Source organism: Belonocnema kinseyi, chromosome 1, assembly GCF_010883055.1.
Source record: "Belonocnema kinseyi isolate 2016_QV_RU_SX_M_011 chromosome 1, B_treatae_v1, whole genome shotgun sequence".
NCBI classification, from domain to species: Eukaryota; Metazoa; Arthropoda; class Insecta; order Hymenoptera; family Cynipidae; genus Belonocnema; species Belonocnema kinseyi.
In genome coordinates this window covers 159,456,427-159,483,469 of record NC_046657.1, presented here as the reverse complement: position 1 = coordinate 159,483,469, position 27,043 = coordinate 159,456,427, and the positions used below count along the sequence as shown (strand labels likewise).

General features: G+C 23.4%; 1 protein-coding gene across 1 annotated transcript in view; it reads left to right on the top strand.

Annotated features, from left to right (window-relative positions):
* The first annotated feature begins 7,719 nt into the window (after positions 1-7,719).
* The window catches only part of LOC117172938 (methylcrotonoyl-CoA carboxylase beta chain, mitochondrial), a 38,877-nt gene continuing 19,553 nt past the window's right edge, over positions 7,720-27,043 (top strand). The window contains exons 1-4 of the mRNA XM_033361282.1: positions 7,720-8,054; positions 11,586-11,839; positions 17,154-17,425; positions 24,632-24,779. Coding sequence (XP_033217173.1) covers positions 7,935-8,054; positions 11,586-11,839; positions 17,154-17,425; positions 24,632-24,779 — 794 coding nt within the window. The 5' untranslated portion in view covers positions 7,720-7,934. The remainder of the gene's footprint in view (positions 8,055-11,585; positions 11,840-17,153; positions 17,426-24,631; positions 24,780-27,043) is intronic.

The following is a 27,043-nucleotide window of genomic DNA, read 5'->3' as shown; positions in this document are numbered from 1 at the left end:
TTTTGCTGTTTAATATTCTTGCGAGGTTAAAATAAAACTATTAAATTATGTAATAAATTATTTTATATTTTAAACATGTATGCTGTTTTTTTTTCATTGGAAATTAGGATTTTCAAATAAAAATCGTCTTCATGATTACCCTATTTTCAACAATTTTAGGTTATGTTGGTGTTTTACACAGGAAGTGGGTATTTTGAATCACAAATTGTTCGATTTAAAGGTCGAAAAAATTTTATCAACACATTACATTTTTCGGTTTAGTTAGCGTTTTGGCAATTTAGCAATTTTTAACAAAAAATAGTAGATTTTAAAAATTCCATAATTTTTAACAACTTTAGGTCATCTTAGCGTTCCTCACAAAAAATTGGTATTTTAAAATAATAATCAGTATAATTTTTACAAGATTTAGAATATTTTAAAAAAATTTTGATTATTTAAGTGTTTTCCGTTAGAAAATTGTATTTTTAATAAAAAATCAATATTACATTTTAAAGAAGATTCACAAATTTGAATGATTGTAGGTTACGTTAGCGTTTCAAAAAAAAATTGAAACAAGATTTAGAATCCTAACCATTTTTTATATGGATTACGCTGACGTTGTTCACAGGAAATCAGTGATTTGAAGTTAAAATGCTAAAACTTTATAATTTTTTTAAGAATTTTATTTCACGTTAGCATTTTACACGATAAATTGACATAAAAAATAAAAATAATTATAATAATTTGTATAAGATTTAGATTTTTTAATTTTTGGCTTATGTTTGTGTTTTATTTATTAATTTTCAAATTGGTACTTTTAATTTAAAATAATAGATTTTCAAGAAGGCCCACTTATTTTAAGGGGAGATTCTGGTCATAATTTTAAAAAAATCGAAAAAAATATCTTTATATTTTGCTACTAAATACTTCTGGAAACAGTGTAGAAATAATTTAAAGGTCTACAAGGTCGAGAACAGCGCTCGAGCTGTATTTCACGCTCGAGAACTTTAAACTCGATGTTCTCGAAACTACATTTTTTGACACCTTCGACAATTTTATTTGGAAACTAATCAACCGATTGACTTGAAATTTGGACAGCTCATTCATCAAGCGTGTCTGTATCGTATGAACTACGATCATGAACAAATATGGTTATTTAACAAAGTTATGAACAATTTAACTTGCAAAAATGAGGTCAAAAAATTCAAAAGTCCACTTTTCTTTAAAATTTTGATTGTAGTTCACAGAATAGCTAAAACTATGCAGATTATAAATCTTTTTTATTTTTTGATTTCGGGTTACCCGTTCCCGAAATATTTGAGCGAAAGCTGGAAAGAAGGGCATTTTTGAGGCCGCCATTTTATAAAGAAAAACACTTTTTTTTTAGTTCAACCTCTATACTTTAGACTGTAAAAAATTTGGAAGGAACACATTATTTTTACTATTAAATAAAATTCTTTGAAAAAGTAAAGACGCGGATGACCAGAATCTCCCCTTAATACTCTTAGGTTATGTTAGTTTTTTAAACAAGAAATTGATATTTGAAAAAAATTCTAATTTGAACAAGATTTATAATCATTTAACAATGTTCGATAAGCGTCAGTGTTGTTAATTGCAAGTTAATATACATATTTAATTTTATCAATTTCAAGAAAAATAAAAAAATTTCGACACTTTTAGGTTATTTTGTATAGCAGTTATTCATGTTATTAATGTTTCTAAACGGAAATAGGTTATTTTAAATAAGAAATGTAAAGGTTCATAAGTTTTTGAAAACTTTATTTTTCGTTAACGTCTTACACCAAAAATTAGTTAAAAAATCATTAATAATAATATTTGAGCAAGATTTAGAACCTTTTAATATTTTTGGTTTATCTTAGAGTTTTTAATCGGAAAATTGGAATTTTTAATTAAAAAAAAAGTGTCCAAGAAGATCCACGTATTTTAACATTCCTAGGTTATGTTCGGATTTCAAACACAAAATTAGTATTTAAAAAAAATCATAATTTGAACATTATTTAAAATTATTTAACGATTTTTGATAAACGTCAAGGTTGTTCGTTGAAAATTGATATACATATTAAATTGTATCAATTTCAAGCAACATTTGAAAAATTCCGACACTTAGGTTATTTTGTATAACAGTTATTCAAGATTTAAAAAAATAAAAAACATAATTTGCACAAGATTTAAAATCTTTAACAATTTTTGATGAACGTCAATTTTATTTATTGGAAATTTATATTTTCAATTTTTTTCCAATTTAAAGAAAGATAAAAAAAATGCGACTATTTTAGGTTATGGTGCATGGAAGCTATTCAAGTTAATATTACCCACAGGAAACAGGTTATTTTAAAGGTTCATACATTCTTCAGAATTTTATTTTACGTTAGCGTTTTACAACGAAAATTCGTACAAAAAATAATTAAGAATAATTCTACCAAAATGTGGAACATTACAAAAAAAAAATTGGATTGTCATTTCTGTTTTTCGACAGAAATCCACATATTTTTAGGAGTGTTAGCGTTTTAAACCAGAAATTGATATTTTCAAACAAAAATAATTCTACATTGAACAAGATTTATATTTTGCAACAATTTGAATTATGCTAGTGTTTTTTGTTGGAGATTTATATATTTAATTTTAAACAACTAAACAAAAGTTTTTTTAAAAACAATTTTAGGTTATGTTAGTGTTATTCAAAAAAATTAGTGTTTTAACAAGAAAGTAATTATAGTTCAATTTTCAATTTTTTTAAAAGATATTCAGGTTATATTAATGCTTTTTACAAGAATAATCCGGTTATTTTAAAGAATCGTAATTAGATTTTAAAGAGCAATGAATCTTTTACCACTATTCTATTACGTTACCGTTTTTTATCGGAAATGATTAGTATTTTTAATAAAATATTCTTAGATTTTAAAGAATATTTACTATTTTTTTCAATAATTTTAGGTTATTTTAGTGTGTTTTACCTGAACTCGGTATTTTTAAACAACAAATTGTTAGATTAAAAAAAAATCATGATTTTTAAAACAATTTTAAGTTATATGTTGGCATTTTGTATATAAAAAATATTATTTATATATAAATTCTGAAGTTGAGGCATCAATTTTCATCAATTATAAAAACTATTTTTCTTCTTTTTCTATTATTCATGATAATTAATCCTATGAATTACTAAAATTTGGTAGTGATTTTATGTTTGACTTGAAAAATTGCAGAAGAGAAACAATCGGGCGCATGTTTATTTTCTAGTTATTCACCATATTTCAAAGTTGTATCGTGAAATTTTATATAATTTTTAACTGAAAGTTTTCAAGATTGAATAATTTTTTATTGAAATTTTAATTGAATATTTATTAATATTGTATTATCTAAAAAATAATGTCATTTCAAGTTTTAGAATTTTCTGATTTTTTTAATTGATGTTCGTATCTTTTAGAATCATTTAATAATTTTTGGTCAGATTTTTACTATATTCTAAATAACAGTTACATTTTTGTCCACGAGGGAGCGTTGCGGTCCTAATGGCAGAATTCAAAGTAATTTATGATTTTTAACAATATTTTAATTGTTTAGGTTATATAAATTGTTCAATATACATTATTTACTAGCTTAGGCATATTCAGAAATGTACAATATGGAAAAAGATTATCTTTTTAGTTATACATTTTATTATTTGGTTCTAAGTTTAACAATTTTCTTAAAAAAAAAAAAAAAACATTCATTTGTTGGCAAATTCAACTGTTTTGTTAAAAAATCGTCTTTTTGGGTTACGAATTCAGCTATTTTCGTAGAACAGTAAACTTTAGTTTAAAATTCATTTTTTGTTGTTGATAAATCAACGAAAATCTTTTTGTATGAAACCTTTTCTGAAAGTTTGTATTTTTGATTTAAAAGTTCGTTTTTTTCATTATAAATATTGCATCTTTTTCGGAAAAAATTCAACTGTTTTTTTGAAAATTAAACTATTTCCAAAAATATACACTTTCTGTTTGAAATTCCTATTTTTGTGTTGGAAAGTCAACTTAAATCTTTTGGATGGAAATTCAACTCTTTTTGATGAAAATTTGTCTTTTTAATTTAAAAATTCATCTGTTTTAGTACAATTTTCATCTTCTTTGGATAAAAATTTAATTATTTTCTTTCGTTTTGAGTTTTAATCCTTTTTGGTTAAAAATTCGTCTTTTGGATTGAAAATGCAATTTTTTAAGTAGAAACCTATTTCTTGTTTAAAAATTAATATTTTGATCGTGAAAAGTCTAATTAAATCTTTATCAACAGAAAAAGCAACTATCTTTTTGAAAATTTATCTCTTTAGTTTAAAAATTCATCTGTTTTCGTAAAAACTTTTTTTTTGTATTAAAACGCAATTCTTTGTTTAAAAAAATATTTTTCTTTACTTGAATATTCAACTATTTTGTTTGAAAGATTTGGTTTCACCACTTTGTTAAGAAATCATTTTTTTTAAAGATTGACATATTTAGTTTAATATTCATCTATTTTGTTAGGAAATAATCATTTTTAATTGAAAATTTAACTAATTGTGTAAAACTTAAACTACATTGTTAAAAATGTACTTTTTTGATTGAAGGTTTCTATTTTTGGTTGAAAATATAACTGTTTAGTCAAAAAGAATATATAGTATTAAAAATTAATTTTCCAACTTAAAATGTAACTGTTCCATTTTTTAAAGATTGATCTCATTTAGTTAAAAAATTTTCCTTTTTTTAGTAAAAAAATAATTTTCTTGGTTTAGAATTTCATGGTTTTTAAATTCAAAATTCAATTTTTATAGAGAAAATTCGTCTAATTCTACTAGCAATAACTAGTCAAACATTTTTGGAAACTAAAAATTTTTTTTAGGCAATTTAAGTACGGTCCCTTAGACTTTAGACTGGTTGGACTTAATTTCTAACCTCAGATTTAAATTACCTCACTTTACCTAATAAATACTACCATTAAATAATTATGAAATACTGAGCGAAATACTTCTTCAAACATTTTTTTAAATCTATTAAATACTCATTCTGTTATTTATTTATAAAAATGTTATTTTAATCGTAGCTTTAGGCTCTAAAATTTATTTTATTTCTACATATTAACCAAATGTTTTTCTTTTAATCTGATGCTTAAACGATTACACGAGATTACACGAGATTTCAAAACGTTAAAAAATAATTCATAATACTTGAAAGCTTTTATATTATTTAAAAGGATTTTTAACATTTCAGAAAGATTTCATAGATTTCAAAGATTTAAAAAGGCGTGTAAATAATATTTCAAAAATTTCACAAAGATTAAAAAAAATTTTTAAAGCGTAAAGTACACCAGATGTCAAAGATTTAAAAATTGTGTTAACGATTTCAAAAAATTTTAGAAAACTTCAAAATATTTCATAAAGATTTCAAATATTTTAATGATTTGAAATGAATACAAAAGATTTTACGAATATTTCAAAGAATTTATAAGGATTTCAAGAATTTTTAAGATTTCAAAAAGAGTATATGACAACAGATTTAAAAAATGTTAAACAATTTCAAAAAGTTTCGATAATATTTAAAAGATATCAAAATATGTCAGTGAATTCAAACAAGCAAAAAATATTACACGAACAAGAATAAAAAAAAGATTTCAAAACATTTCGCAAAGATTTGAAGGATTTCAAAGATTTTACAAAAATTTTAAAAGATTTAAAAGATTTCATTCGAATTTAATTAAGATTTGAAATTTAAAAATCTTAAAAAGGATACAGTACACCAGATTTCAAAGATTTGCAATGATTTCATTTTTTTTGAGAAGATTTCAATTATTTTAATGATTTCAAATGAACATAAAAGATTTCACAAATATTTTTAAAAATTAAAAAAGATTTCAAAACACTTCAAGAATTTTTAAGATCTCAAAAAGAACATATTGCAACAGATTTTAAGGTTTTTAAACAATTTCAAAAGGTTTCGATAAATTGTAGATTATATACAAAGATTTCAATGGATTCAAACGAGCAAGACAAATTTTACGAGCAAAAATTAAAGAAAGATTTCACAAATATTTCACAACATTTCGCAAAGATTTCAAGGAATCCAAAGATTTGACAGAAATTTTAAAAGCTTTCACAAAGAATTCAAATATATTAATTATTTCCAATGAATAAAAAATATTTCATACAAATTTGATTAAGATTTCAAATTCAAAAATTTCAAAAAGGATACAGTACACCAGATTTAAAAGATTTCAGAACATTTCAATGATTTGCAATGATTTCAATTTTTTTTAGAAGATTTCAAATATCTTAATAATTTTAAATAAATACAAAAAATTTAATCCAAAACTTATAGAGATGTCAAAAGAATACAAGAATTTAAAAGATTTTAAAAAGGATACAGTACACCAGATTTCAAAGATTTCAAAACATTTTAAACGATTTCACAATTTTTTTGAAGATTTTACTAGAATTTAAAAGATTTTTCAAATATTTAAAAACTTTCAAGACAATTTCAAGGTTTAAAAAATTTTTTAAAATGGTAAATCAGATTTCTAAAATTTCAGAACTTTTCAAGGATTTGCAATGATTTCAATTTTTTGAGAAAATTTGAAATATTGTAATGATTTCAAATTAATACAAAAGATTTCAAAAATATTTCAAAGAATTCATAAAGATTTCAGATGATTTCAAGAATTTCAAAGATTACAAAAAAAAACATTTCAACAGATTTCAAGGATTTTAAACAATTTCAAAAGGTTTCAATAAATTTTAGATTACATACATCAAAAGATTTCAATGGATTCAAGCGAGCAAGACAAATTTTACGAACAAGGATAAAAGAAAGATTTCAAATATTTTACCCAAATTTTAAAAGATTTCAAATATTCTGATAATTTCAAATAAATAAAAAAGATTTCAGACAAATTTCATTAGGATTTCAAATTCAAAAATTTAGATATTTCAAAACAATTTTACTTTTTTTTAAAGAAGATTTCGAAGATTTAAAATGATTTCAATTTCTTTAGATGATTCCAAATATTTTAATTAATATAAAAGATTTCATCGAAATTTGATAGAGATGTCAAAAGAGTAAAAGAATTTTTAAGATTTAAAAATGGGCACAGTACGCTAAAATACAAAATATTTAAAAGTTGCAAATATTTCAAATAAATACAAAAGATGTAGGAAAGATTTGTCGAGTATTTCAAAGAATTGACAAGGATTTCAAAATATTTAAAATGATTTCAAGATTTAAATAATTTCAAAAGACATCAAAGATTTCTGAACATTTCAAAGGTTTTAAACAATTTCAAAAGTTTCAATACATTTGCAAGATTCTACCAAAAATTAAATATTTCGCACAGATGTTAAATATTTTAAAAGACTAAAAAATGCACAAAGATTTCAAATGATTACAAAATTTCATAAAGATTTCTTATGTTCACAAAAACTTAAGTATTTGTTTATTTATGATTTTGCTTTTTTGAAAAATTGATCGATTTTTTGACCTGAAAATATAAAATATGTTGTGTATAAAAACCTATCTCACTATAATTAAAATAATATAAAACTAAAAATTGTTACAGTTTTAGCAGGTGCAGCACAGACATAACCTATAGTCTGCATGAAGGTTAATCTGGCACGATTAATAGAAAACTTTCCTGGAAGTGTTTTTCGTTTCCAATACTGGACCGGGTGCTTATTATGTACTTAGTTGCTTAGAATATGTTTTTAACATTTTAAAATCGTTCAAAGTTAACGAAAACTCTGGTAAATTCCGTGGTAAATTCTCAAAGAATGTATTTCACGGTAATATTCTCATTCTTGTTACCGTTCTTAAAATAATATAATCGGCTCAGAACTCTAATGTGCAGTGTTTTTTCAGTTTTTTTAGTGTTCTGTGGTGTGTTATTGGTTTAATGAAAGATATTGGTTTAATTTACTTTTTTAGATTTTTTAAATAATCATGTTACGAAATTTACGTTATGTTAAATGCATTGTTAATAACCCAAGGACTATTAAGAGAAAATATCATAAAGCTCCAGTTATCGGTACTCCACAAGATGTCAATTCAGCCACGTATCAGGTTAGGTTCTACAATATATATGAATTTTCTTGAATTGACACGTGTACATTGTTTTTATTATTATTTGATTCATTATTGAACTTATTTTTTTAGAGATTTGTTATAAAATAAAAAAAAAAGAATACCAATGAAGCATGAAACAATTCAAAACTGCAATTCACTATGACCAGTTGATTATAAATTTAAAAACAAAAATAACAATTTTTAAATATTTATTTTCTTTCCTCTTGCAATTTTAAAATAAAAATATAAAATAGTAATACAATATTTTTATAGTTGTTAAAAATGTATATCAGAATCAAACCGGTGCATTTTGTTATACGAATTCCCGACGAAAAACAAGAACATAACCTAAATTTGATAAAAACTATGTTTAACTTTTCAAGTCGAAGTCAAATGATTTTTGTTTAAAATAACCAATTTGTCCCTATTATTCCGCAAATATTATTCATATTCTTTAAAATCTTATTTTTGTTCAACAATAGCAAGTTTAGGCAAAAAATTTGCCTACTCAGAATTTATTATTTGACTCATTTTTGTAAAAAATCGACTTTTCAAATTTTATTTTATTGATTGAAATGCTTATTTAATAAAAATTTCGGGTAAAATCATTTAAATACTACATTTTTACACTTGTTTTTGAAACAAAATTAGATTTTTCCTTTAGTTCCTAATAGTTAAAAATGGAATTTTCAATTTTCATTATTTATCAACAGCTTAATTGCTAAAAGCTAAATTTTCAAAAGTTAAGTTCAGAACTGTTGAAAATTTCAAAAAAATTGAAAGCTGATTTTGGAACAGTTATAAATTCAATAAAAATGGTTTCATGTTTTCAATTTTTTTCAGTTTTTAAATGTTGAAAATTAAATTTTCTTCAATTGTCAATATTCTTCAATTAAATTTAATGAAATTCAATGAAATTTAAACATTTTTTTCGATGAAAAACACTAACATAATCCTAAATTGTTACAACATACTAAATATTTTTCAAATAGTGATGATTTTTGTTTAAAAATACCATTTTTTCGTTTTAAAAAACCCTAATGTATATTAAAAGTAGTGGAAATTGTAATGATCCTTTTCTAATGACTTTTCTGAAAAAATAACAGTTTCAATCAACACCGTTTACATACCCTATTATTGTACAATTATGGACAATATTATTTAAAATATAATTATTTTTTGTTAAAAATAGCAATTTTAGAAAAAAAAACAGTAACACAACGTAACACAAAATTTTTTAAGATTGCAAAATCTTCTTTTAAACTAACGTTTTTTTTTAACACGGCGATACATTAAAAATTAAGTGTTTTTTTTTAAATTTCATAAATTGACATTCCCTTCTGATAATTTCTTAATTGGACTCATTTTTGTAAAAAATCGACTTTTTCAAATTTTATTTTATGGATTGAAATGTTTATTTATTAAAATCTCATGTAAAATTATGTAAAAACTAAATTTTTAATACTTGATTTTAATAAAAAATTAGATTTTTTCTTCAGTTCACAACAGTTCAAAATGGAAAATTAAAAGCTGAATTTAAAAGTTAAAAATTCAATAAAAATTGAAATTAATTCACATTTTAGTTTTCTCGACAAAAAACACAAACATAATCCAAAATTGTTACAAGATTCTAAATCTTTTTCAAATTATGAAGATTTTTGTTAAAAAATACCAATTCTCTTTTAAAAAAAAACTCCCAATGTAAGTTAAAAGTGCTGAACATTGTAATTATCCTTTGAAATCTAATGATTTTTTAATAAAAAAGTAAATTTCCCACAAAAATGACTAATATCGTCGGAAATTGTTCAAGCTTCTAAATTTTATTATGTTAAACAAAAACAGTTTAAAGTATTTCAAATGATTTTTCTTCAAAAATACCGATTTTTACTATAAAAACCGTTGACATACCCTATTATTGTACAAATATTATCAACACTCTTTGAAATATAATTATTTTTTATTAACAATAGCTATTTTAGACGAAAGACAATAACGACTCACTTTCGTAAAAATCTACTTTTTAAATTTTTCTTTTATGGAATAAAATGTTTGTTTATTAAAATCTCATGTAAAATTATGTAAGTATTATATTTTAACACTTGTTTTTTAATAAAAAATCTATTTTTTCTTTTGTTCGCAACAGTTAAAAATATCATTAAAAATTGTCTTCTATTTTCAATTTTCTATCATTTTAAACTGTTGAAAGTCCATCTTTTTGACGGAAAAGGTTAACATAATCGAAAATTGTCACCATATTCTAAATCTGTTTTTGTCTTTTATTTAAAAATACCAATTTTCGTTGTGAAACACAAACATAACTGAAAATTGTGAAAAATAAATCCTCTTTTAAATCGAATGATTCTCTAATAAATACCGATTTCAGGTTATACATTTTTTTAATATTGTCTTAAAATAATTTTTTTAACATAAAAAATCATCTAACAAATTCCGAGGAATCTCAAGACATTTTTGTTATTGTCTTAAAAGATTTCAAAATTCTTAAAAAGCTTCTTAATTTTTTGTAATTAACCTTCAATGGTATACATTTTATTTCAAATTTCTTTAAATAGTTTCAGAGTTAACGTTATTTTTTGTATCATTTTAAAACTTCTAAATATTTCTCAAGCTTATTCGATTTTTTTCTAAAGTTTATTAATCTTTCAAAACTAAAAATACATCAATTCTTTTCCGAAATTTTACGAAACAATTTGAAATATTTTATAATATTTTCTTAAAATTATTTTTTCGAAATATAAAATCAGTTCAACCATTCGCTGAAATTGTAAAAAAAATTGTATCATCTCCAAACCTGTCAAAATCGTAAAAAATCTATATTTTAAAAAAATGTTAGAAAACATTTACCATGTTCAAATGATTGAAAAATTGTTACAAAGTTTTTAAAACTTCGAATTATCTTTTGAAATGTTTTAAAGTTTTTTCAAATCCTGCAAGAAAAAATAAGTTGCTATAAAATCAAAGTTTAAATAATAATTCAGTTTTTGTCTATAATTTCATTTTTCTCATCTTTTTGAAAGTATGAAAAGGTTTACAAATTATAGGGTGCTACCTATTTGTTAAAAACAAAAAAATTCCTAATATTAAAATATATTTATACAATTAATGTTATCTTTTATCAAACATAAAAAAATATTCTGAAATAAATTTTATGAAGTTCTTATTATTTACAATTTAAATTTTTTCTGTTAGAAATATATTTTTACAATTAAAATTCCTCATTGGGCAGCAGTCTCAAATTTTTCTTCCTACTTTTTTAATATCGCCGTGTATGGATTTCCAACGACCTATTTATATCCAGTTTTTAAAAATAAAATCTTCAATGACAGACGATAAAATTAATTTAAAATCATTTACAGATTGATCTAAAACTAAATGTTTAATATTTCCCCTATTTTGAACTGCTTTCGCGCTGCGGTCTCTATAATTCTAATTTAAAGCCAATTCTAATTTACAGGCCATTTCTATTTTTCACCTTAGGCACTAAATAATTGAAGGCACTTATTTTAACAGGAAAATTATGCACAAATGAAGGTCCTAGTTGATCAATTAAAGTCTATAACCGAGAAAATCGTGGAAGGCGGTGGTCGGAAAGCGAGAGAAAGACACACAAGCAAAGGAAAACTTCTGCCCCGCGACAGAATAAACACTCTTATCGACAAAAACTCACCTTTTCTTGAATTTTCGCAACTAGCTAGCTTTCAATTGTACGGAAAGGAGGATGTGCCTGCAGCAGGAATTATTACTGGGATAGGAAGAGTAGAAGGGTAATTTTGTTTAATTCTTCTATAAACATTAATGCTGTTTAAAAAAAGAGGTTTATTAATATACACTTAACTCTGAATATAAGACCTGTTTTGGGCATGGCTTGCTTTCGCCTTCAGCATAAATTCAAGGGCGACTTAATATATAAAAAATAGATTTTTCTTAAACAAATTTATTGTTAAAAGTTTATATTTCAGTCGTACAATATAGTGAAAAGGTCAGTTATTCAGTTTGAAAAGAAAATATTTAATATTTTAAGTAGTGTCAGATTTTCTTGTATAGTTCTGAATTTCACAAGATATTATTGTTTACTAAAAGAACGTTTCAAAGTATATATTTTCAAAAGTTTTGTATGTTTATAGCGAGTAATTCAGGAATTTTACTATTCGGAAGTTTTATTATTCGAGATTCGGGAATTTTATAATTCAAGAATTTTACTATTCGAGAATTTAATTATTTGAGAAATTTATAATTCCGGAATTTTAATATTCGGCAATCTTATTATTCTGATATTTTATTACGTGAGAATTTTATTTTTCGAAAAATGTATAATTCAGGAATTCTACTATTTGAGAATTTTTTTTTTAGATATTATGCGAGAATTTTATTTTTTGGGAATTTTATAATTCAGGAATCTTACTATTCGGATATTATAGTATTCGAGAATTTTATTTTCCGGGAAGTTTCGAATTCAGGAATTTTATTATTTCTGAATATAATTGTTTGGATATTTTATTATGTGAGAATTTTATTTTTTACGGAATGTATAATTAAGGAATTTTACTATTCGGGAACTTTATCATTCCGGAATTTTACAATTTAGAAATTTTACTTTTAGGTAATTTTATTATTCGTAATTCAGGAATTTTAGCATCCAGAAATTATGCTATCCGGAAATGTTATTATTCGTATATTTTTTTATTCGAGAGTTTTTCTATTCGGGAATTTATCATTTGGAAATTTTATAATTCAGGAATTTTTCTGTTCGGAAATTGTATTTTTCGTGAATTTTATCATTCGGAAAATGTATAGTTCAGGAATTTTTCTATTCGGGAACTTTATCATTCGGGAATTTTATAATTCTGAAACTTTACTCTTCGGTCATGTTATTATTCGTGATTCAGGAATTTTACTATCCGGAAATTTTATTATTCGTATATTTCTTTATTCGACAGTTTTTCTGTTCGGGAATTTATCATTTGGAAATTTTATAATTCCGGAATTTTTCTATTCAGAAATGTTATTTTTCGGAAAATGTATAATTCAGAAATTTTTCTATTCGGGAACTTTATTATTAGTGAATTGCATAATTAACTGTATTATTCGGGAATTTTCTAATTCAGGAGTTTTACTATTCGGGAAATTTATTATTCAGTAAGTTTATAATTTAGGAATTTTTCTATTTGGAAATTTTATTATTTGGATATTTTGTTATGCAAGAATTTTATTAATCTGGAAAATTATTATTCAGGAAATTTACAATTCTCGAACTTTATCATTCGGGAATTTTATAATTCAGGAATTTTACTATTTGGGAACCATTATCATTAGGAAATTTTATAATTCAGAAATTTTAATACCCGGAAATGTTATTATTTGTATATTTTATTATTCGAGAATTTTTCTTTTTGGGAACTTATCATTCGGAAATTTTGTAATTCGGGAATTTTACTAGTCGAGAAATTTATCATTCGGTAAGTTTATAACTCAGGAATTTTTCTATTTGGTAATATTATAATTCCGCTATTTTATTATGCAAGAATTTTATTATTTGCATGTGTTGTTATGCGGAAATTTTATTAACTAATCACTAGATAATTTTGTGATTCAGGAATTTTGCTGGTCGGTAATTTTATTATTCGAGAATTTTACATTTTCGGAAAGTTTCCAATTCGGAAATTTAATTATTTGGTAATTTTATTATTCGGACATTCTATGATTCAGAAATTTTGCAGTATGGGAAATTTATGATTCGGTAAGTTTATAATTCAGGAATTTTTCTGTCTGGAAATTTTATTATACAAGAATTTTATTATTTGAATATTATATTTTGCGAAAATTTTAATAATCGGGAAAAGTATCATTCAGGAATTTTATAATTCACAAACTTTATCATTCGGGAATTTTATAATAAAAGAATTTTTCTGTTCGGAAATTTTATTATGCGGAAGTTTTATTATTCGAGATTCGGGAATTTTACAGTTTATAAATTTTATTATTCGGATATTTTAATATTCGAGAATTTTATTTTTTCGGGAAGTTTCTGATTCGGAAATTTTATTGTTTGGGAATTTTATTATTCGGACATTTTATAATTCAAAAATTTTACTATTCGGTAATTTAATTATTTTTATGTTTTATTTTTCGGATATCTTATTAATCAAGAATTTTTTTCGGGAAGTTTCTAATTCGGGAATTATATTATTTGGGGATTGTATTATTCCGATATTTTATTAATCGGGAAATGTACAATTGAGGAATTTTACTATTCCGGAATTTTATTTTTGGGATATTTTATTTTGCGAGAATTTCATTATTCGATAAAGTTATAATTAAATAATTTTACTTTCGGGAACTTTATCATTCGGGAGTTTTATAATTTAGGAATTTTACTATTGGTTAATTTTATTATTCGAGATTCGGGAATTTCATAATTCAGGAATTAATTATTCCGATATTTTATTATTCAGGAATTTTATTATTCGCGAACTTTATCATTCGAAAATTTTATAATTGAGGAATTTTTCTGTTGGGGAATTTTATTATTCGAAATTTTTTTTCGGGAAGTTTCCAATTCGAAAATTGTTTGTGAGTTTTATTTTTTGGATAATTTAATTATTCGGACATTTGAGTATACGAGAATTTCATTATTCGGGAATTTTACTGTTCGGGAGCTTTATTATTCGGGAATTTTATAATTCAGGAATTTTGTTATTCCGGAAATTTATAATTCGTAAGTTTATAATTCAGGAAATTTTCTATTTGTTAATTTTATTACCCGGCTATTTTATTATGCAAGAATTTTATTATTTCGATATCTTATTGTGCGAAAAATTTTATTAATTAGGAAAAGTATTCTTCATGAATTTTACAATTCGCAAACATTATCATTGGATAGTATTGTAATTCAGGAATTTTTCTGTTACGTAATTTTATTATTCGGATATTTAATCATTCGAGAATTTTATTTTTTCGGGAAGTTTTCAATTGGGATATTTTATTATTTGGGAATTTTATTAATCGGACACTTTATAATTCAGAAATTTTACAATTCACGAACTTTATCATTCGGTAACTTTATAATTCAGGAATTTTTCTATTCGGAAATTTTATTATTTGGGAATTTTATTATTTGGAAAAATTATTATACGTACATTTTAATATTCGGGAAATGTATAATTAAGAAATTTTACTATTCGGGAACTTTATTATTCGAGATTCGGGAATTTTATATTTTAGGAGTTTCACTATCTGGGAATTTTATTATTCGGGAAATATATAAATCGGGAATTTAATTATTTGGGGATTTTATTATTCGCATATTTTATTATGCGAGAATTATTTTTGGGAAGTTTCCAATTTGGGAATGTTATTATTTGTGAATTTTATTATTTGGAAAATTTATTATTCAGACATTTTATTTTGTGAGAATTTTATTATGCGAGTATTTTATTTTTGGGGTAAGTTATATTTAAGGAATGTTACTATTCGGGAACTTTGTCATTCGGGAATCTTATAATTCAGAAATTTTACTATTCGGAAATTTTATTATGCGGAAGTTTTATTGTTTGAGATTCGGGAATTTTGTAGTTAAGAAATTTTACTATTTGGAAATTTTATTTTTCGGGTAGTTTCAAATTCGGGAATTTTATTATTTGGGGATTGTATTATTCAATAAAGTTATAATTAAGTAATTTTACTTTTTGGGAATTTTATAATTTAGGAATTTTTCTATTTGAAAATTTTATTATTCGAGGTTCGGGAATTTTATAACTCAGGAATTAATTATTTTCGGGTATTTTAAAATTCAGGAATTTTACTTTTCGCGAACTTTATCATTCGAAAATTTTATAATTCAGGAATTTTTCTATTCGGGAATTTTATTATTTGGAAAAATTATTGTACGGACATTTTAGTATTCGGAAAATGTATAATTAAGAAATTTTACTATTCGGGAACTTTATTATTCGAGATTCGGGAATTTTATATTTTAGGAATTTCACTATCTGGGAATTTTATTATTCGGATATTTTATTATTCGGGAAATATATAAATCGGGAATTTAATTATTTGGGGATTTTATTATTCGCATATTATATTATGCGAGAATTATTTTTGGGAAGTTTCCAATTTGGGAATGTTATTATTTGTGAATTTTATTATTTGGGATTTTTATTAATCAGACATTTTATTTTGTGAGAATTTTATTATGCGAGTATTTTATTTTTGGGGTAAGTTATAATTAAGGAATGTTACTATTCGGGAACTTTATCATTCGGGAATTTTATAATTCAGAAATTTTTCTATTCGGAAATTTTATTATGCGGGAATTTTATAATAAAATAATTTTTCTGTTCGGAAACTTTATTATGCGGAAATTTTATTATTCGAGATTCGGGAATTTTCTGTTTAAGAAATTTTACTATTTGGAAATTTAATATTTCGGGTAGTTTCAAATTCGGGAATTGTATTATTTGGGGATTGTATTATTCAATAAAGTTATAATTAAGTAATTTTACTATTCGGGAACTTTATAATTAGGAAATTTTATAATTTAGGAATTTTTCTATTTGATAATTTTATTATTCGAGATTCGGGAATTTCATAACTCAGGAATAATTATTCGGATATTTTATAATTCAGGAATTTTACTTTTCGCGAACTTTATCATTCGAAAATTTTATAATTCAGTCATTTTTCTTTTCGGGAATGTTATTATTTGGAAATTTTATTATTCAGACATTTTATTTTGTGAGAATTTTATTATGCGAGTATTTTATTTTTGGGGTAAGTTATAATTAAGGAATGTTACTATTCGGTAATCTTATTTTTCGAGTTTCGGGTATTTTAGAATTCAGGATTTTTACTTATTGGAAAGTTTTAATGTTCGGAAAGTTTCAAATTTGGGAATTTTATTATTGGGGAAATTTATTAATTTTTTCTATTTTAGAAATTCTACTACTCAGAATAATGTTATCATTTTTTTTGTCTCGTAACTGCTACTCTACTGCCGTTATTTTAATTTGATTATTATTTATTTTATATTATTTTAATTTTATTATTTTCTATTTGCATTATTTACTAGTATTTTTGCAGAAAGGAATGCATGATAATAGCGAACGACGCGACAGTGAAAGGAGGCTCTTATTATCCCGTGACAGTGAAGAAGCATTTGCGTGCCCAAGAAATTGCCGAGCAAAATAGACTGCCGTGCTTGTATCTGGTTGACAGCGGCGGAGCTAATTTGCCTCGACAAGCAGATGTCTTCCCGGACAAAACGCACTTCGGGAGGATCTTTTACAATCAGGCGAACATGAGCGCCGCAGGAATCGCGCAAATTGCAGTCGTCATGGGCAGTTGCACTGCAGGTTCGTCAAATAAATAATACTCTTTTTCTTTTTTTTAATTTGAACAGCTTATTAATTACAAAAAATATATTTTAATTTTTTAAAGCTGGAACATAAGCCGATTGGTCTCTGAATCGGGAAATTTGTTTGATTTTTAGTCTTTAGTAACAAAACAAAAAATGTCTGCAGGTCTCTGATTTTCTACAATATTTACCCTATTTGACCCTTTTTTTTTAAATCATGACACTATTTTGATACTATTTCGAAAAATTTAACTAAATACCCTTTTTTCGCGATTTTCCGCTTAACGGGATACATTTTTATCCAAAAAATATCAAATTTCTACTAAAAGAGATGAATTTTGAAATAAAATAAAATGTTCTATTGAGAATGGTTAAACTGCTCTGCGCCACCTGGCGACAAAAATCTGAACTTGAAAGAATAGGTACGATTTTAAAGTTGTATATTAATTTTTTCATAAAAGTGTTTTAGCAATTTTTGTTGTGGAGTTTAAAGTATTTGTTGGATACTAAAAGTAAGGCTTTATCGCAAACAAAGGGATGTAGATGGAATTTACGTCTTATCAGGTGAAGAAAAATATTTTTTTACAGAAATATCTGTCCAACTGTGATTTTCATCCTTTTTTAAAATACGTTTTCACTTGATCAACTGTGAATATAAATTAATAATGATTTTTAAAACTAAAGTGAATTTAAAATTACTTCACCATAATATATTCATAAACAAAGGCTTTTATTAAATTTCAAATGTTATTTTAGTCTAAAATATTCCATTTTTAAACCATTCAATTTGAAATTTTTTAATTAAAAAAAAATAAGAATGGCTTAATATTGATAAATATCTGACTATTTATTTAAAATCCGCAATTGTATTTAAATATTAAAAATTATATTTTGAACGTTACATTTTAATTGTTCCATTTAAAACAAAATAAATTTGTAGGTAAAATTGTTGAACTTCGATGTATTAGTAACAATTGAACACATATTATTCTTTTTAAAAATTCAAGAAAGTTGAAGAAATATTTAAAAGTTTTTAAAAAATTCAATTTAAAGTTGGAAATAATTTAAACAATGTATGTACGTGTATCGCCAAAATATAGATTTTAGCAGATTTCGAACAAAAAATGAAAAAGATTTTTAAGAGCTTGAAATGGCTTCAGAAGATTAAAAAACATTTTCTATGTAATTTAATAATGATTTTTATTTTGAAACGATAATTTTGAGTGATTATTCAAAAAGATTTAGAAAGATTTACAAAATTATCAAAAATGAATGTGGAAGATTTAAAGGTAATTTGTTTAATTTGGCAGAATTAAACAAATTGAGGAAAAAAGATTCATTTAAAGGATGTTTAGAAGTTCTGAAATAATTTTTAAAATATTTTAAAAAATTGAAAATAAAAAAAAAACATGCAGTTCTTTCAAGATTTCAAATAAAATTTTGGAAGCATTTGAAGGGTTTTTTTAACCATTGAAAATATAAATAATTTCACTTTTAATTTAAGAAGTGTTCAGCTTATAAAAAATGTAATTGTTCAATTTTTAACGTTTCTGGCTTAAAATTGCTTTTAATGATATAATTTTGAAAAAATTTTAATTCATTGATTGATTCTTCAATTTAGACTTTAGAGCATTGAAAATTATAACGTGGAATTATATACTTAGAACTGAATCTGAATCTTCGAACTCTACAATTTATCAAAGTTGAAAAATTTATTTTGCAGTTAAACTGCATTTAATTAAAAATTGTTCAGTTTAAAAGTGTTAGTAGCTTCCATTTTATATGTGTAAATTATTTTAAAAGTTTGAAATTCAAGAGTTCCACTTTGAGTACTTTTATTTGCTTTATTTGATTTAAACTAAAAATCATAGTGAAATAATGATTTTTTTTTGACCTATTAGACAAAAATGTGTTTTTTACTGTATAGTCTGGAAATTCTATCTAAAATTATTTGTTTTTTTATGAAGATTTGTTTTTAGTACTCAATCATTGTTTTGTACTTTACAAAACTATTGTAAAAACACTTTTATGCAAAAATTAATGAACAACTTGAAAATTGTACCTACTCTCTCTAGTTCTAGTTTTGGGCACCAGGTGGCGAAATGGTAGAACACTATTCCCAATAAAGATTTTTCAGTCAATAAAGAAAAAAAATTCATCTAAAATGTTGGATTCTTAAGTCGAAAAGTTGAGCTTTCAAAAAAATAGTTGAATTTTCAATAATAATAAAAAGAACCATTTTTCTACGAAGCAGTTTAATTTTGTAGCAAATAGATGAATTTTATACAAATTTGTTGAATTTTCAAGCCAAAAAGACGAATTTTCAACCACGAAGATGAATTTTTTACCAAAGAGAAGATAAAGAACCATCAAGAAATTTAATTTTTAAATCAAATACAGTTGAAATGAACAAAAAAGGACGAACTTCCAACAAAATAGTTTAATCGTCAACAGAAACAGATTAATTTTCAATCAAATAGTTACATTTGTAACTAAAAAATATTCACTTTTCTATCGAACAGTGGCATTCTCAACTAAAAATGTGAACTCTGTATCAAAAGGGATGAATTTTCAAGTAAAAAAAAAGTCTACAAAGAAAGATTTTTCAGTCAATAAAGAAAAAAATTTAATCCAAGCCGTTTGTTATTTAAGCCGCAAAGATAAATTTTGATAAAAACAATTGAGTTTTCAATAATAATAATTAAAAAAAAAACGATTTTTCTACATAATAATTTAATTTTGTAAAAAATAGTTGAATTTTATGCCAAATTCTTGTATTTTGAAGCTAAAAAGAAGAATTTTCAACGTTAAAGATATATTTTTCACACAGAAGAAGGTAAACAGAATAGTTAAATTTTTAACAAAAAAAAAAAAATTATTTTATCTAAATTGATGAATTTTCAACTGAAAAAATTAACTTTTTAGAAAGTAATTAAACTTTCAACAAAGAAGTGAATTTTACAATCTCGAAAGATGAATCTTCAAAAAAATGTAATAGTTGATATTTCAATGAAGAAAAAATTTTCATTTTAAATAAGAAACATTAAAAATGAACCAGAAAGGACGAATTTTCAATGAAGCAGTTGCATTTTTAACTTTAAAAAAATGAACTTTCTACCAAAAGAGATGAAGTTCCAAGTAAAAAAAATAAAAATAAACAATTTTCTGCAAAAAAAGATTTTTAATTCAACAGTTAAAAAAAATCTTATTCAAACTGTTGGATTTTTAAGCCCAAAAGATGAGCTTTTAACAAAACAGTTGAATTTTCAATAATAAAAAAAGTTGAATTTTATGCCAAATTTATTTATTTATTGAATATAAACGGCTTAGCCCTTTGTACAGTGACCAATTGTTGAATTTTCAAGCCCAAAGGCGAATTTTCAACCATGGAGATGAATTTTTCACAAAGAAGATGATAAAAAAAAGGTTTTATCTAAAAATGATGAATCTTCAAGCAAAAAAAAAAGAAAAAACTTCAACAGAATAATTATATTTTCATACAAAAAATGTTTTTGTTTAAAATCATGAATTTTTCATTTAAAATAAAAAAACAATTCAACTGAACGAAAAATGACTAATTTTCAACAAAATAGTTTAGCCATAATTTAAAAAAGGTTAATTTTCAATCAAACAGTTGCATTTTCAACTAAAAAAGATTAACTTTCTACGAAACGAAATGAATTTTGAAATAAAAAAACAAAAAATAAACAAATTTTCTACCAAGAAAGATTTTTGAGTTAATAAAGAAGAAGATTTAATCGTAACTCTTAGTTTTTAAGCCGAAAACATGAGCTTTTAACAAAACAGTTAAATTTCCATTAATACCAAAAATAACCATTTTTCTACAAAACAGTTTAATTTTGTAGCAAATAGTTGAATTTTATGTCAAATTCTTGAATTTTCAAGCTGCAAAGAGAAATTTTAACCACAAAGATGAATTTTTCGCCAAGAAGTAGATAAAGGAAAAGGCCTTTATCCAAAAATGATTAATTTTCAAGCAAAAGATTAAAAATAAATTTCAACAGAATACTCAAATTTTCAACAATACAAATATTTGTATCGAAAATGATTAATCTTCAACTAAAAAAATTAACTTTTAAGAAAGTAATTCAACTTTTAATCAAGAAGTTAATTTTTCAATCTCCAATGATGAATTTTCAACAAAAAATGTAATAGTTGATATTTCAACCAAGAAAAAACTTTCATTTTAAATAAAAAAAGCAGATATTTTATTATGCAAGAATTTTATTATTTGGATACTTTATTATTCGAAAATTTTATTATTTGGGAAAAGTATAATTCAGGAATTATTCTGTTCAAAAGTTTTATGATGCAGACATTTTTTAATTCGAAATTCTTGAATTTTATCATTCAGGAGTTTTACTATTTATATTACATTTATAAATATAAATTTAAATATATTACGTTTTATTATGCAAGAATTTTATTATTTGGATATTTTACTATGCAAAAATGTAATTTTTTGCGGAAGTTTTCAATTCGGGAATTTTATTATTCGGACACTTTAAAATTCAGAAATTTTACTATTCGGGAATTTTATTATTTGGATATTTTTCAAATATTTTATTATTCAAAAATTTTGATTCTGGAAGTTTCCCAGTCGGGAATTATATTATTTGGGGATTTTATTATTCGGATGTTTTATTATTCAAGAATTTTGTTATTGGGATATTTAATTTTGCGAGAATTTTATTATTCGATAAAGTTATAATTAAGGAATTTTACTATTCGGGAACTTTATCATTCGGGGATTTTATAATTTAGGAATTTCCATCAAAACAGAAATTTTCAGAGAATAGTCAAATTGTCAACAGCAAAAACTGTTTTTATTTAAAATGATGAATTTTCAACGAAAAAAATTAACCAAAAAGTAAATTTTTAAACCTAGAAAGATGAATCTTCAACGAAAAATGTAATAGTTGACATTTCAACCAAGAAAAAATTTTCATTTTAAATAAAAAGTTAAATTGAACGAAAAAGGACGATTTTTCAACAAAATAGCTTAAAAAGCATCTAAAAAAGATTAATTTTCAATCAAAAAGTTGCATTTTTAACTAAAAAAGATGAACTTTCTACCAAAAGAGGTGAATTTTTACCTTAAAAAGATGAATTATCAACAGAAAAAGGTTTTTCAGTCAATAAAGAATAAAAATTTCAGCCTAAATGTTAAATTTTGAAGCCAAAAAATTAGCTTTCAATGACATGTGAATTTTTAACTAAATACTTAAGTTCTAAACAAAAAGGTTAATTTTCTACTAGAAAGAATGAATTCTCAACAAAATTCATACAATTTAACCAAATAGTGGAAATTTTTTCACCAAGGGGATTGGGGTTTTACCATAAAAGATGAATTTTTAACAAAATAGTTACATTTTGAAATAAAAAATAAAAGTTGAAAAATACAATTTTTAACGACTTACATAAATTTTCAAGTAATTAGTTTGAACAGTGGATGTGGTATTAGTAAAAATTCTACTCAGGAGAATTAATTTTCATTAAAAAAAAAACGAATTTTCTACAAAATAGTTTAATTCTGTACGAAATAGTTGAATTTTCAAGCCAAGAAGACGAATTTCCTATAAAACAATTTAATTTTCAACCCAAAAATATGAATTATCAACAAAAAAATTAATTTACAACTAATCAATTAAATTTGGAACCAAACAGTTAAGTTTTCAGTTTAAAAAAACTAATTTGAAACAACAAAAAAAAAACGAATTTTCAATTATAATTATGAATTTTCAACCAAAAATTAAACTTTACAGAAGGTAGTTTAACTTCCAGGCAAATCGTTTAATTTTGAACCTACAAAGATGAATCTTCAACAAAAAAATAAAATAGTTTATATTTTAACAAAAAAAAATCACATTTAAATTAAAAAACAGTTCAATTGAAGAAAAAAGGACGAATTTCCAACAAAATATTTGAATGATCAACCAAACAAGAATTATTTTCAACCGAACAATTACATCTTTTACTCAAAAAGATGAACTTTTTACTTAAACAGATGAATTCTGAACAGTTGAAATTGCAACTAAATACTTAAATTTTTAACTAAAAAGATGAATTTTGAACCAAGAGAAATTATTTTCTATAAAAATGGGATTCACAACAAAATACATCATTTTTTAATCAAATAGTTGCCTTTTCAATCAACATGGCTAATTTTCTACCAGAAAAGATGGGTTTTCAACCAAATATATACATTTTTAACCAAATAGTTGAATTTTTTACCAAGAAGATTAATTTTTTTCAAATAAGATGAATTTTCCACAACTTTCATCAATTTTCCACGAAACCATTTGAAAAGTGGATCTGATGTTAGTTTAAATTTGATTACGTAAAATTGTTGATTCTTCAAACCAAAAAGGTGAATGAACAAGAAAATAGTTGATTTTTCAACAAAATAATTCAAATTTGAACCAAACAATAAGATATTTAAATAAAAAAATGCAGTACGAATTTAAATGGAAAATGAGAAACAGGGGAAAGACTGTGAAGCCAGCGATAAATAAATAGAAATTCTGATAAAAGTAAAGTAATTTTACTTTCAACCAAGGTGTTAAATTTTCTACAAAAAAATACAAATTTTCAACTAAATACATAAATTTTCTGCTAAATTGTTGAACTTTTTATTCAAAAATATGAATTTTCTACTGAACAGTTGAATTTTCAACAAAAAATGAAGTTTTAACCGAAATTTAACGGAAATTGAAAATTTTTGTTACACTATTTTGACACTATTTACACTATTTTTTATTTCGAAGTAAGTCCGAGACCTGTAATGGTTAAATAATTTAATTATAAAATTCAAAATTTAAATTAATTTATATTGAAAAATTACAAATGAGGCAATTCCAATGGCTAAAATACTGTACAATTTCGAATGGAAAATCTTAATAGTTTATAAATGCGCAGTGCTTCTTTTTCGATCTGTTGAATTTGTATTCTCATGAATGTGAATTATTTTTCTGTTCAAAGGCCTAGAAATATAAATTATTCGGTTTTGAATTTCAAATTCAGAATAAGTTCATCTTTAGATTCGTCAATTTAAATATTCTGTTTCATTAATTAATGTAATTTAACAATAATTTTTTTATGATAAATCTAATAAAATAAAATTTAAATAAATATAATAAAATCTATAAAATCCGAAGTTTTCCAATGTTTTAATTGATTCTAGGCGGAGCTTACGTGCCCGCAATGGCTGACGAGAATGTAATCGTCAAAGAGCAGGGCACTATTTTTTTAGCTGGGCCTCCTCTCGTCAAGGCTTCCACTGGTGAAGAAGTCTCAGCAGAGGATTTGGGTGGTGCTGCTCTCCATTGTCGGTATGACAAAACTATGAATAAAATAACATTTTTCAGTGTGGCTAGTGTTCTAAATTTTTATGAAAAAATTTGAGTAATTTTAAAGAGATATTTACAAGTTTTAAAAAGATTCGAAATTAATTAAAAACTTGAAGTGATTTCGAAAAATTTAAAGACAGTACGCGAATTTTTTTTTTAGAACTTCTGAATATATTTTAAAATGAATCGATTTTTTTCTACAATTTTGAGAAAATCCTGCAAATTAAAAAGAAATGTGGGTATTTGCACAGAAAAATTGTTCAAAATTTGATTATTTTGTTGAAAATTACGTTTTCTACTTGAAAATTAATTTATTGTTTGAACTTAAAATTTAAATCGCACATGCTTGGTGAACAATTTTTTTTCCTAAGTTACAGATTTAAATATTTGGTTTAAAATTTCCGTATTTTATTGAAAATTTGAATTTGTGGGAGAACATTATGTACTTTTCTAAAAATTCGTCTATTTTGGCAGAAAACTCATCTTTTTGTTTAAAAAGTTAGTTTTTTCTTATTTAGATTTAATTTTTGTAACTGAAAATGTAACAGTTCCATTTTGTGTCGACAATTGATCTTTTTTGATAGAAATTTGTTCTTCTTGGTTGAAAATTATACTATTTTGTTAAAAATTAACTTTTATTTGATTGATAATTAATGTTTATACTGAAAATTAAATTATTCTATTTTTACTTGAAAATTTATCTTTTTTTTGTGTGAAAATTAATTTCGGTGGTTGAAAATATAACTATTTTTTGTTCAAAATTTGTTTCTTTTTTAGTTGAAAATTTAAGTATTTTATTTTTAATAGAAAATTGATCTTTTTAGCTGAAAATTAATGTATTTAATCAAAAATTATTATTTTTTTTATTTGAAGAATGATTATTTTAGTTTAAAATTCGCTTTAACTATTCCATTTTTTGTAGAAAATTTAGTTTTTTTGATAGATATGTAATCTTTTTTGTTAAAAAATGTTCCGCACTTTGTAGAAAATTAAACTATTCTATTTTTCGTTAAAAATTTATTTCTTTGCTGAAAAAATATATAGTTAAAAACTCGTTTTTTATATAGAAAGTTCATATTTCGGGTTAAAAATTGCACTATTTGGTAAAAAATTCATCACTATGATTAAAAATTAATTTCTTTGTCTAAAAATTCGTATCTGTTTAGTTGAAAATTAATTCATTTGTCTGAAAGCTCGTTTTGTTGTTCTTTAAAATTTACTTTTCCAACTGCAAATTGAACTATTCTAGTTTTGGTTTGTAAATTTATCTTTTTTTAATTGGAAATTTATATATTTTATTGAAACTGTTTTTTTTTTGTAGAAAATTTATCTTTTTGGTTTAAAATTGAATTTTTTTATTAGGAATTCATTTTTTAAATATTGATTGTTTTAATTGAAAAATTAACTTTTCTATTTTTGGTTCAAAATAATTTTTTGGATGAAAAAAAAAACAAATATTTTGTTGAAAATTCGTTCTTTTTTATTGAAAATTTGTTTTTCTAATATTTTAACTATTATAATTATTGTTGAAAATTGTTGTTTTTTAGATAAAAATTAATCTTTTGGGTCGAGAATTCAACAAAGTATTTGGTTAAAAATTCATAATTTTAGTTTAAAAAAATTAATTTTTTAGATTCAAAATTTATGTCTTCTATTTTAAAACTCAACTAGAAAATCTTTTAATGTATTTAGAAACAAAATTTACTTAATGATAATATATTCGTAAATAAAGGCTTTTATTAAATTTTACACATTGTTTCAGTCTAAATTATTCAAAAAACTTAAGCAATATTTGACTGTTCATTCAGGGCGAGTAAATTGTAACAAAATATATAGTATAAAACTAAACAATTTGAAACTGATTTTTTTGACCTAGAAAGCTTTGAATCGTTAGAATTTCGAAGAGATTTTGTACTTTTAAAGTCAGAATTTTAATTGTTCATTTCAAAAATGTTTAATTTGTAAGTGAAATTGTTGGATTTTTATGTATAAATAAGAATTTAACACCTATTATTTGTTGAAAAAATTTGAGTAATTTTAAGAGATATTTACAAGTTTTGAAAAGATTCAAAATCAATTGAAAACTTAAAGTGATTTCAAGTAATTTAAACGAAGTATGTGAAATTTTTTTTCGGAACTTATAAATATATAGTATTTTAAAATGAATCGAATTTTTCTACAATTTTGAGAAAATTTTGCAAATTTCAGATAAAATTCTTAAAATATTCGCTGTTCTTTTCTAACAC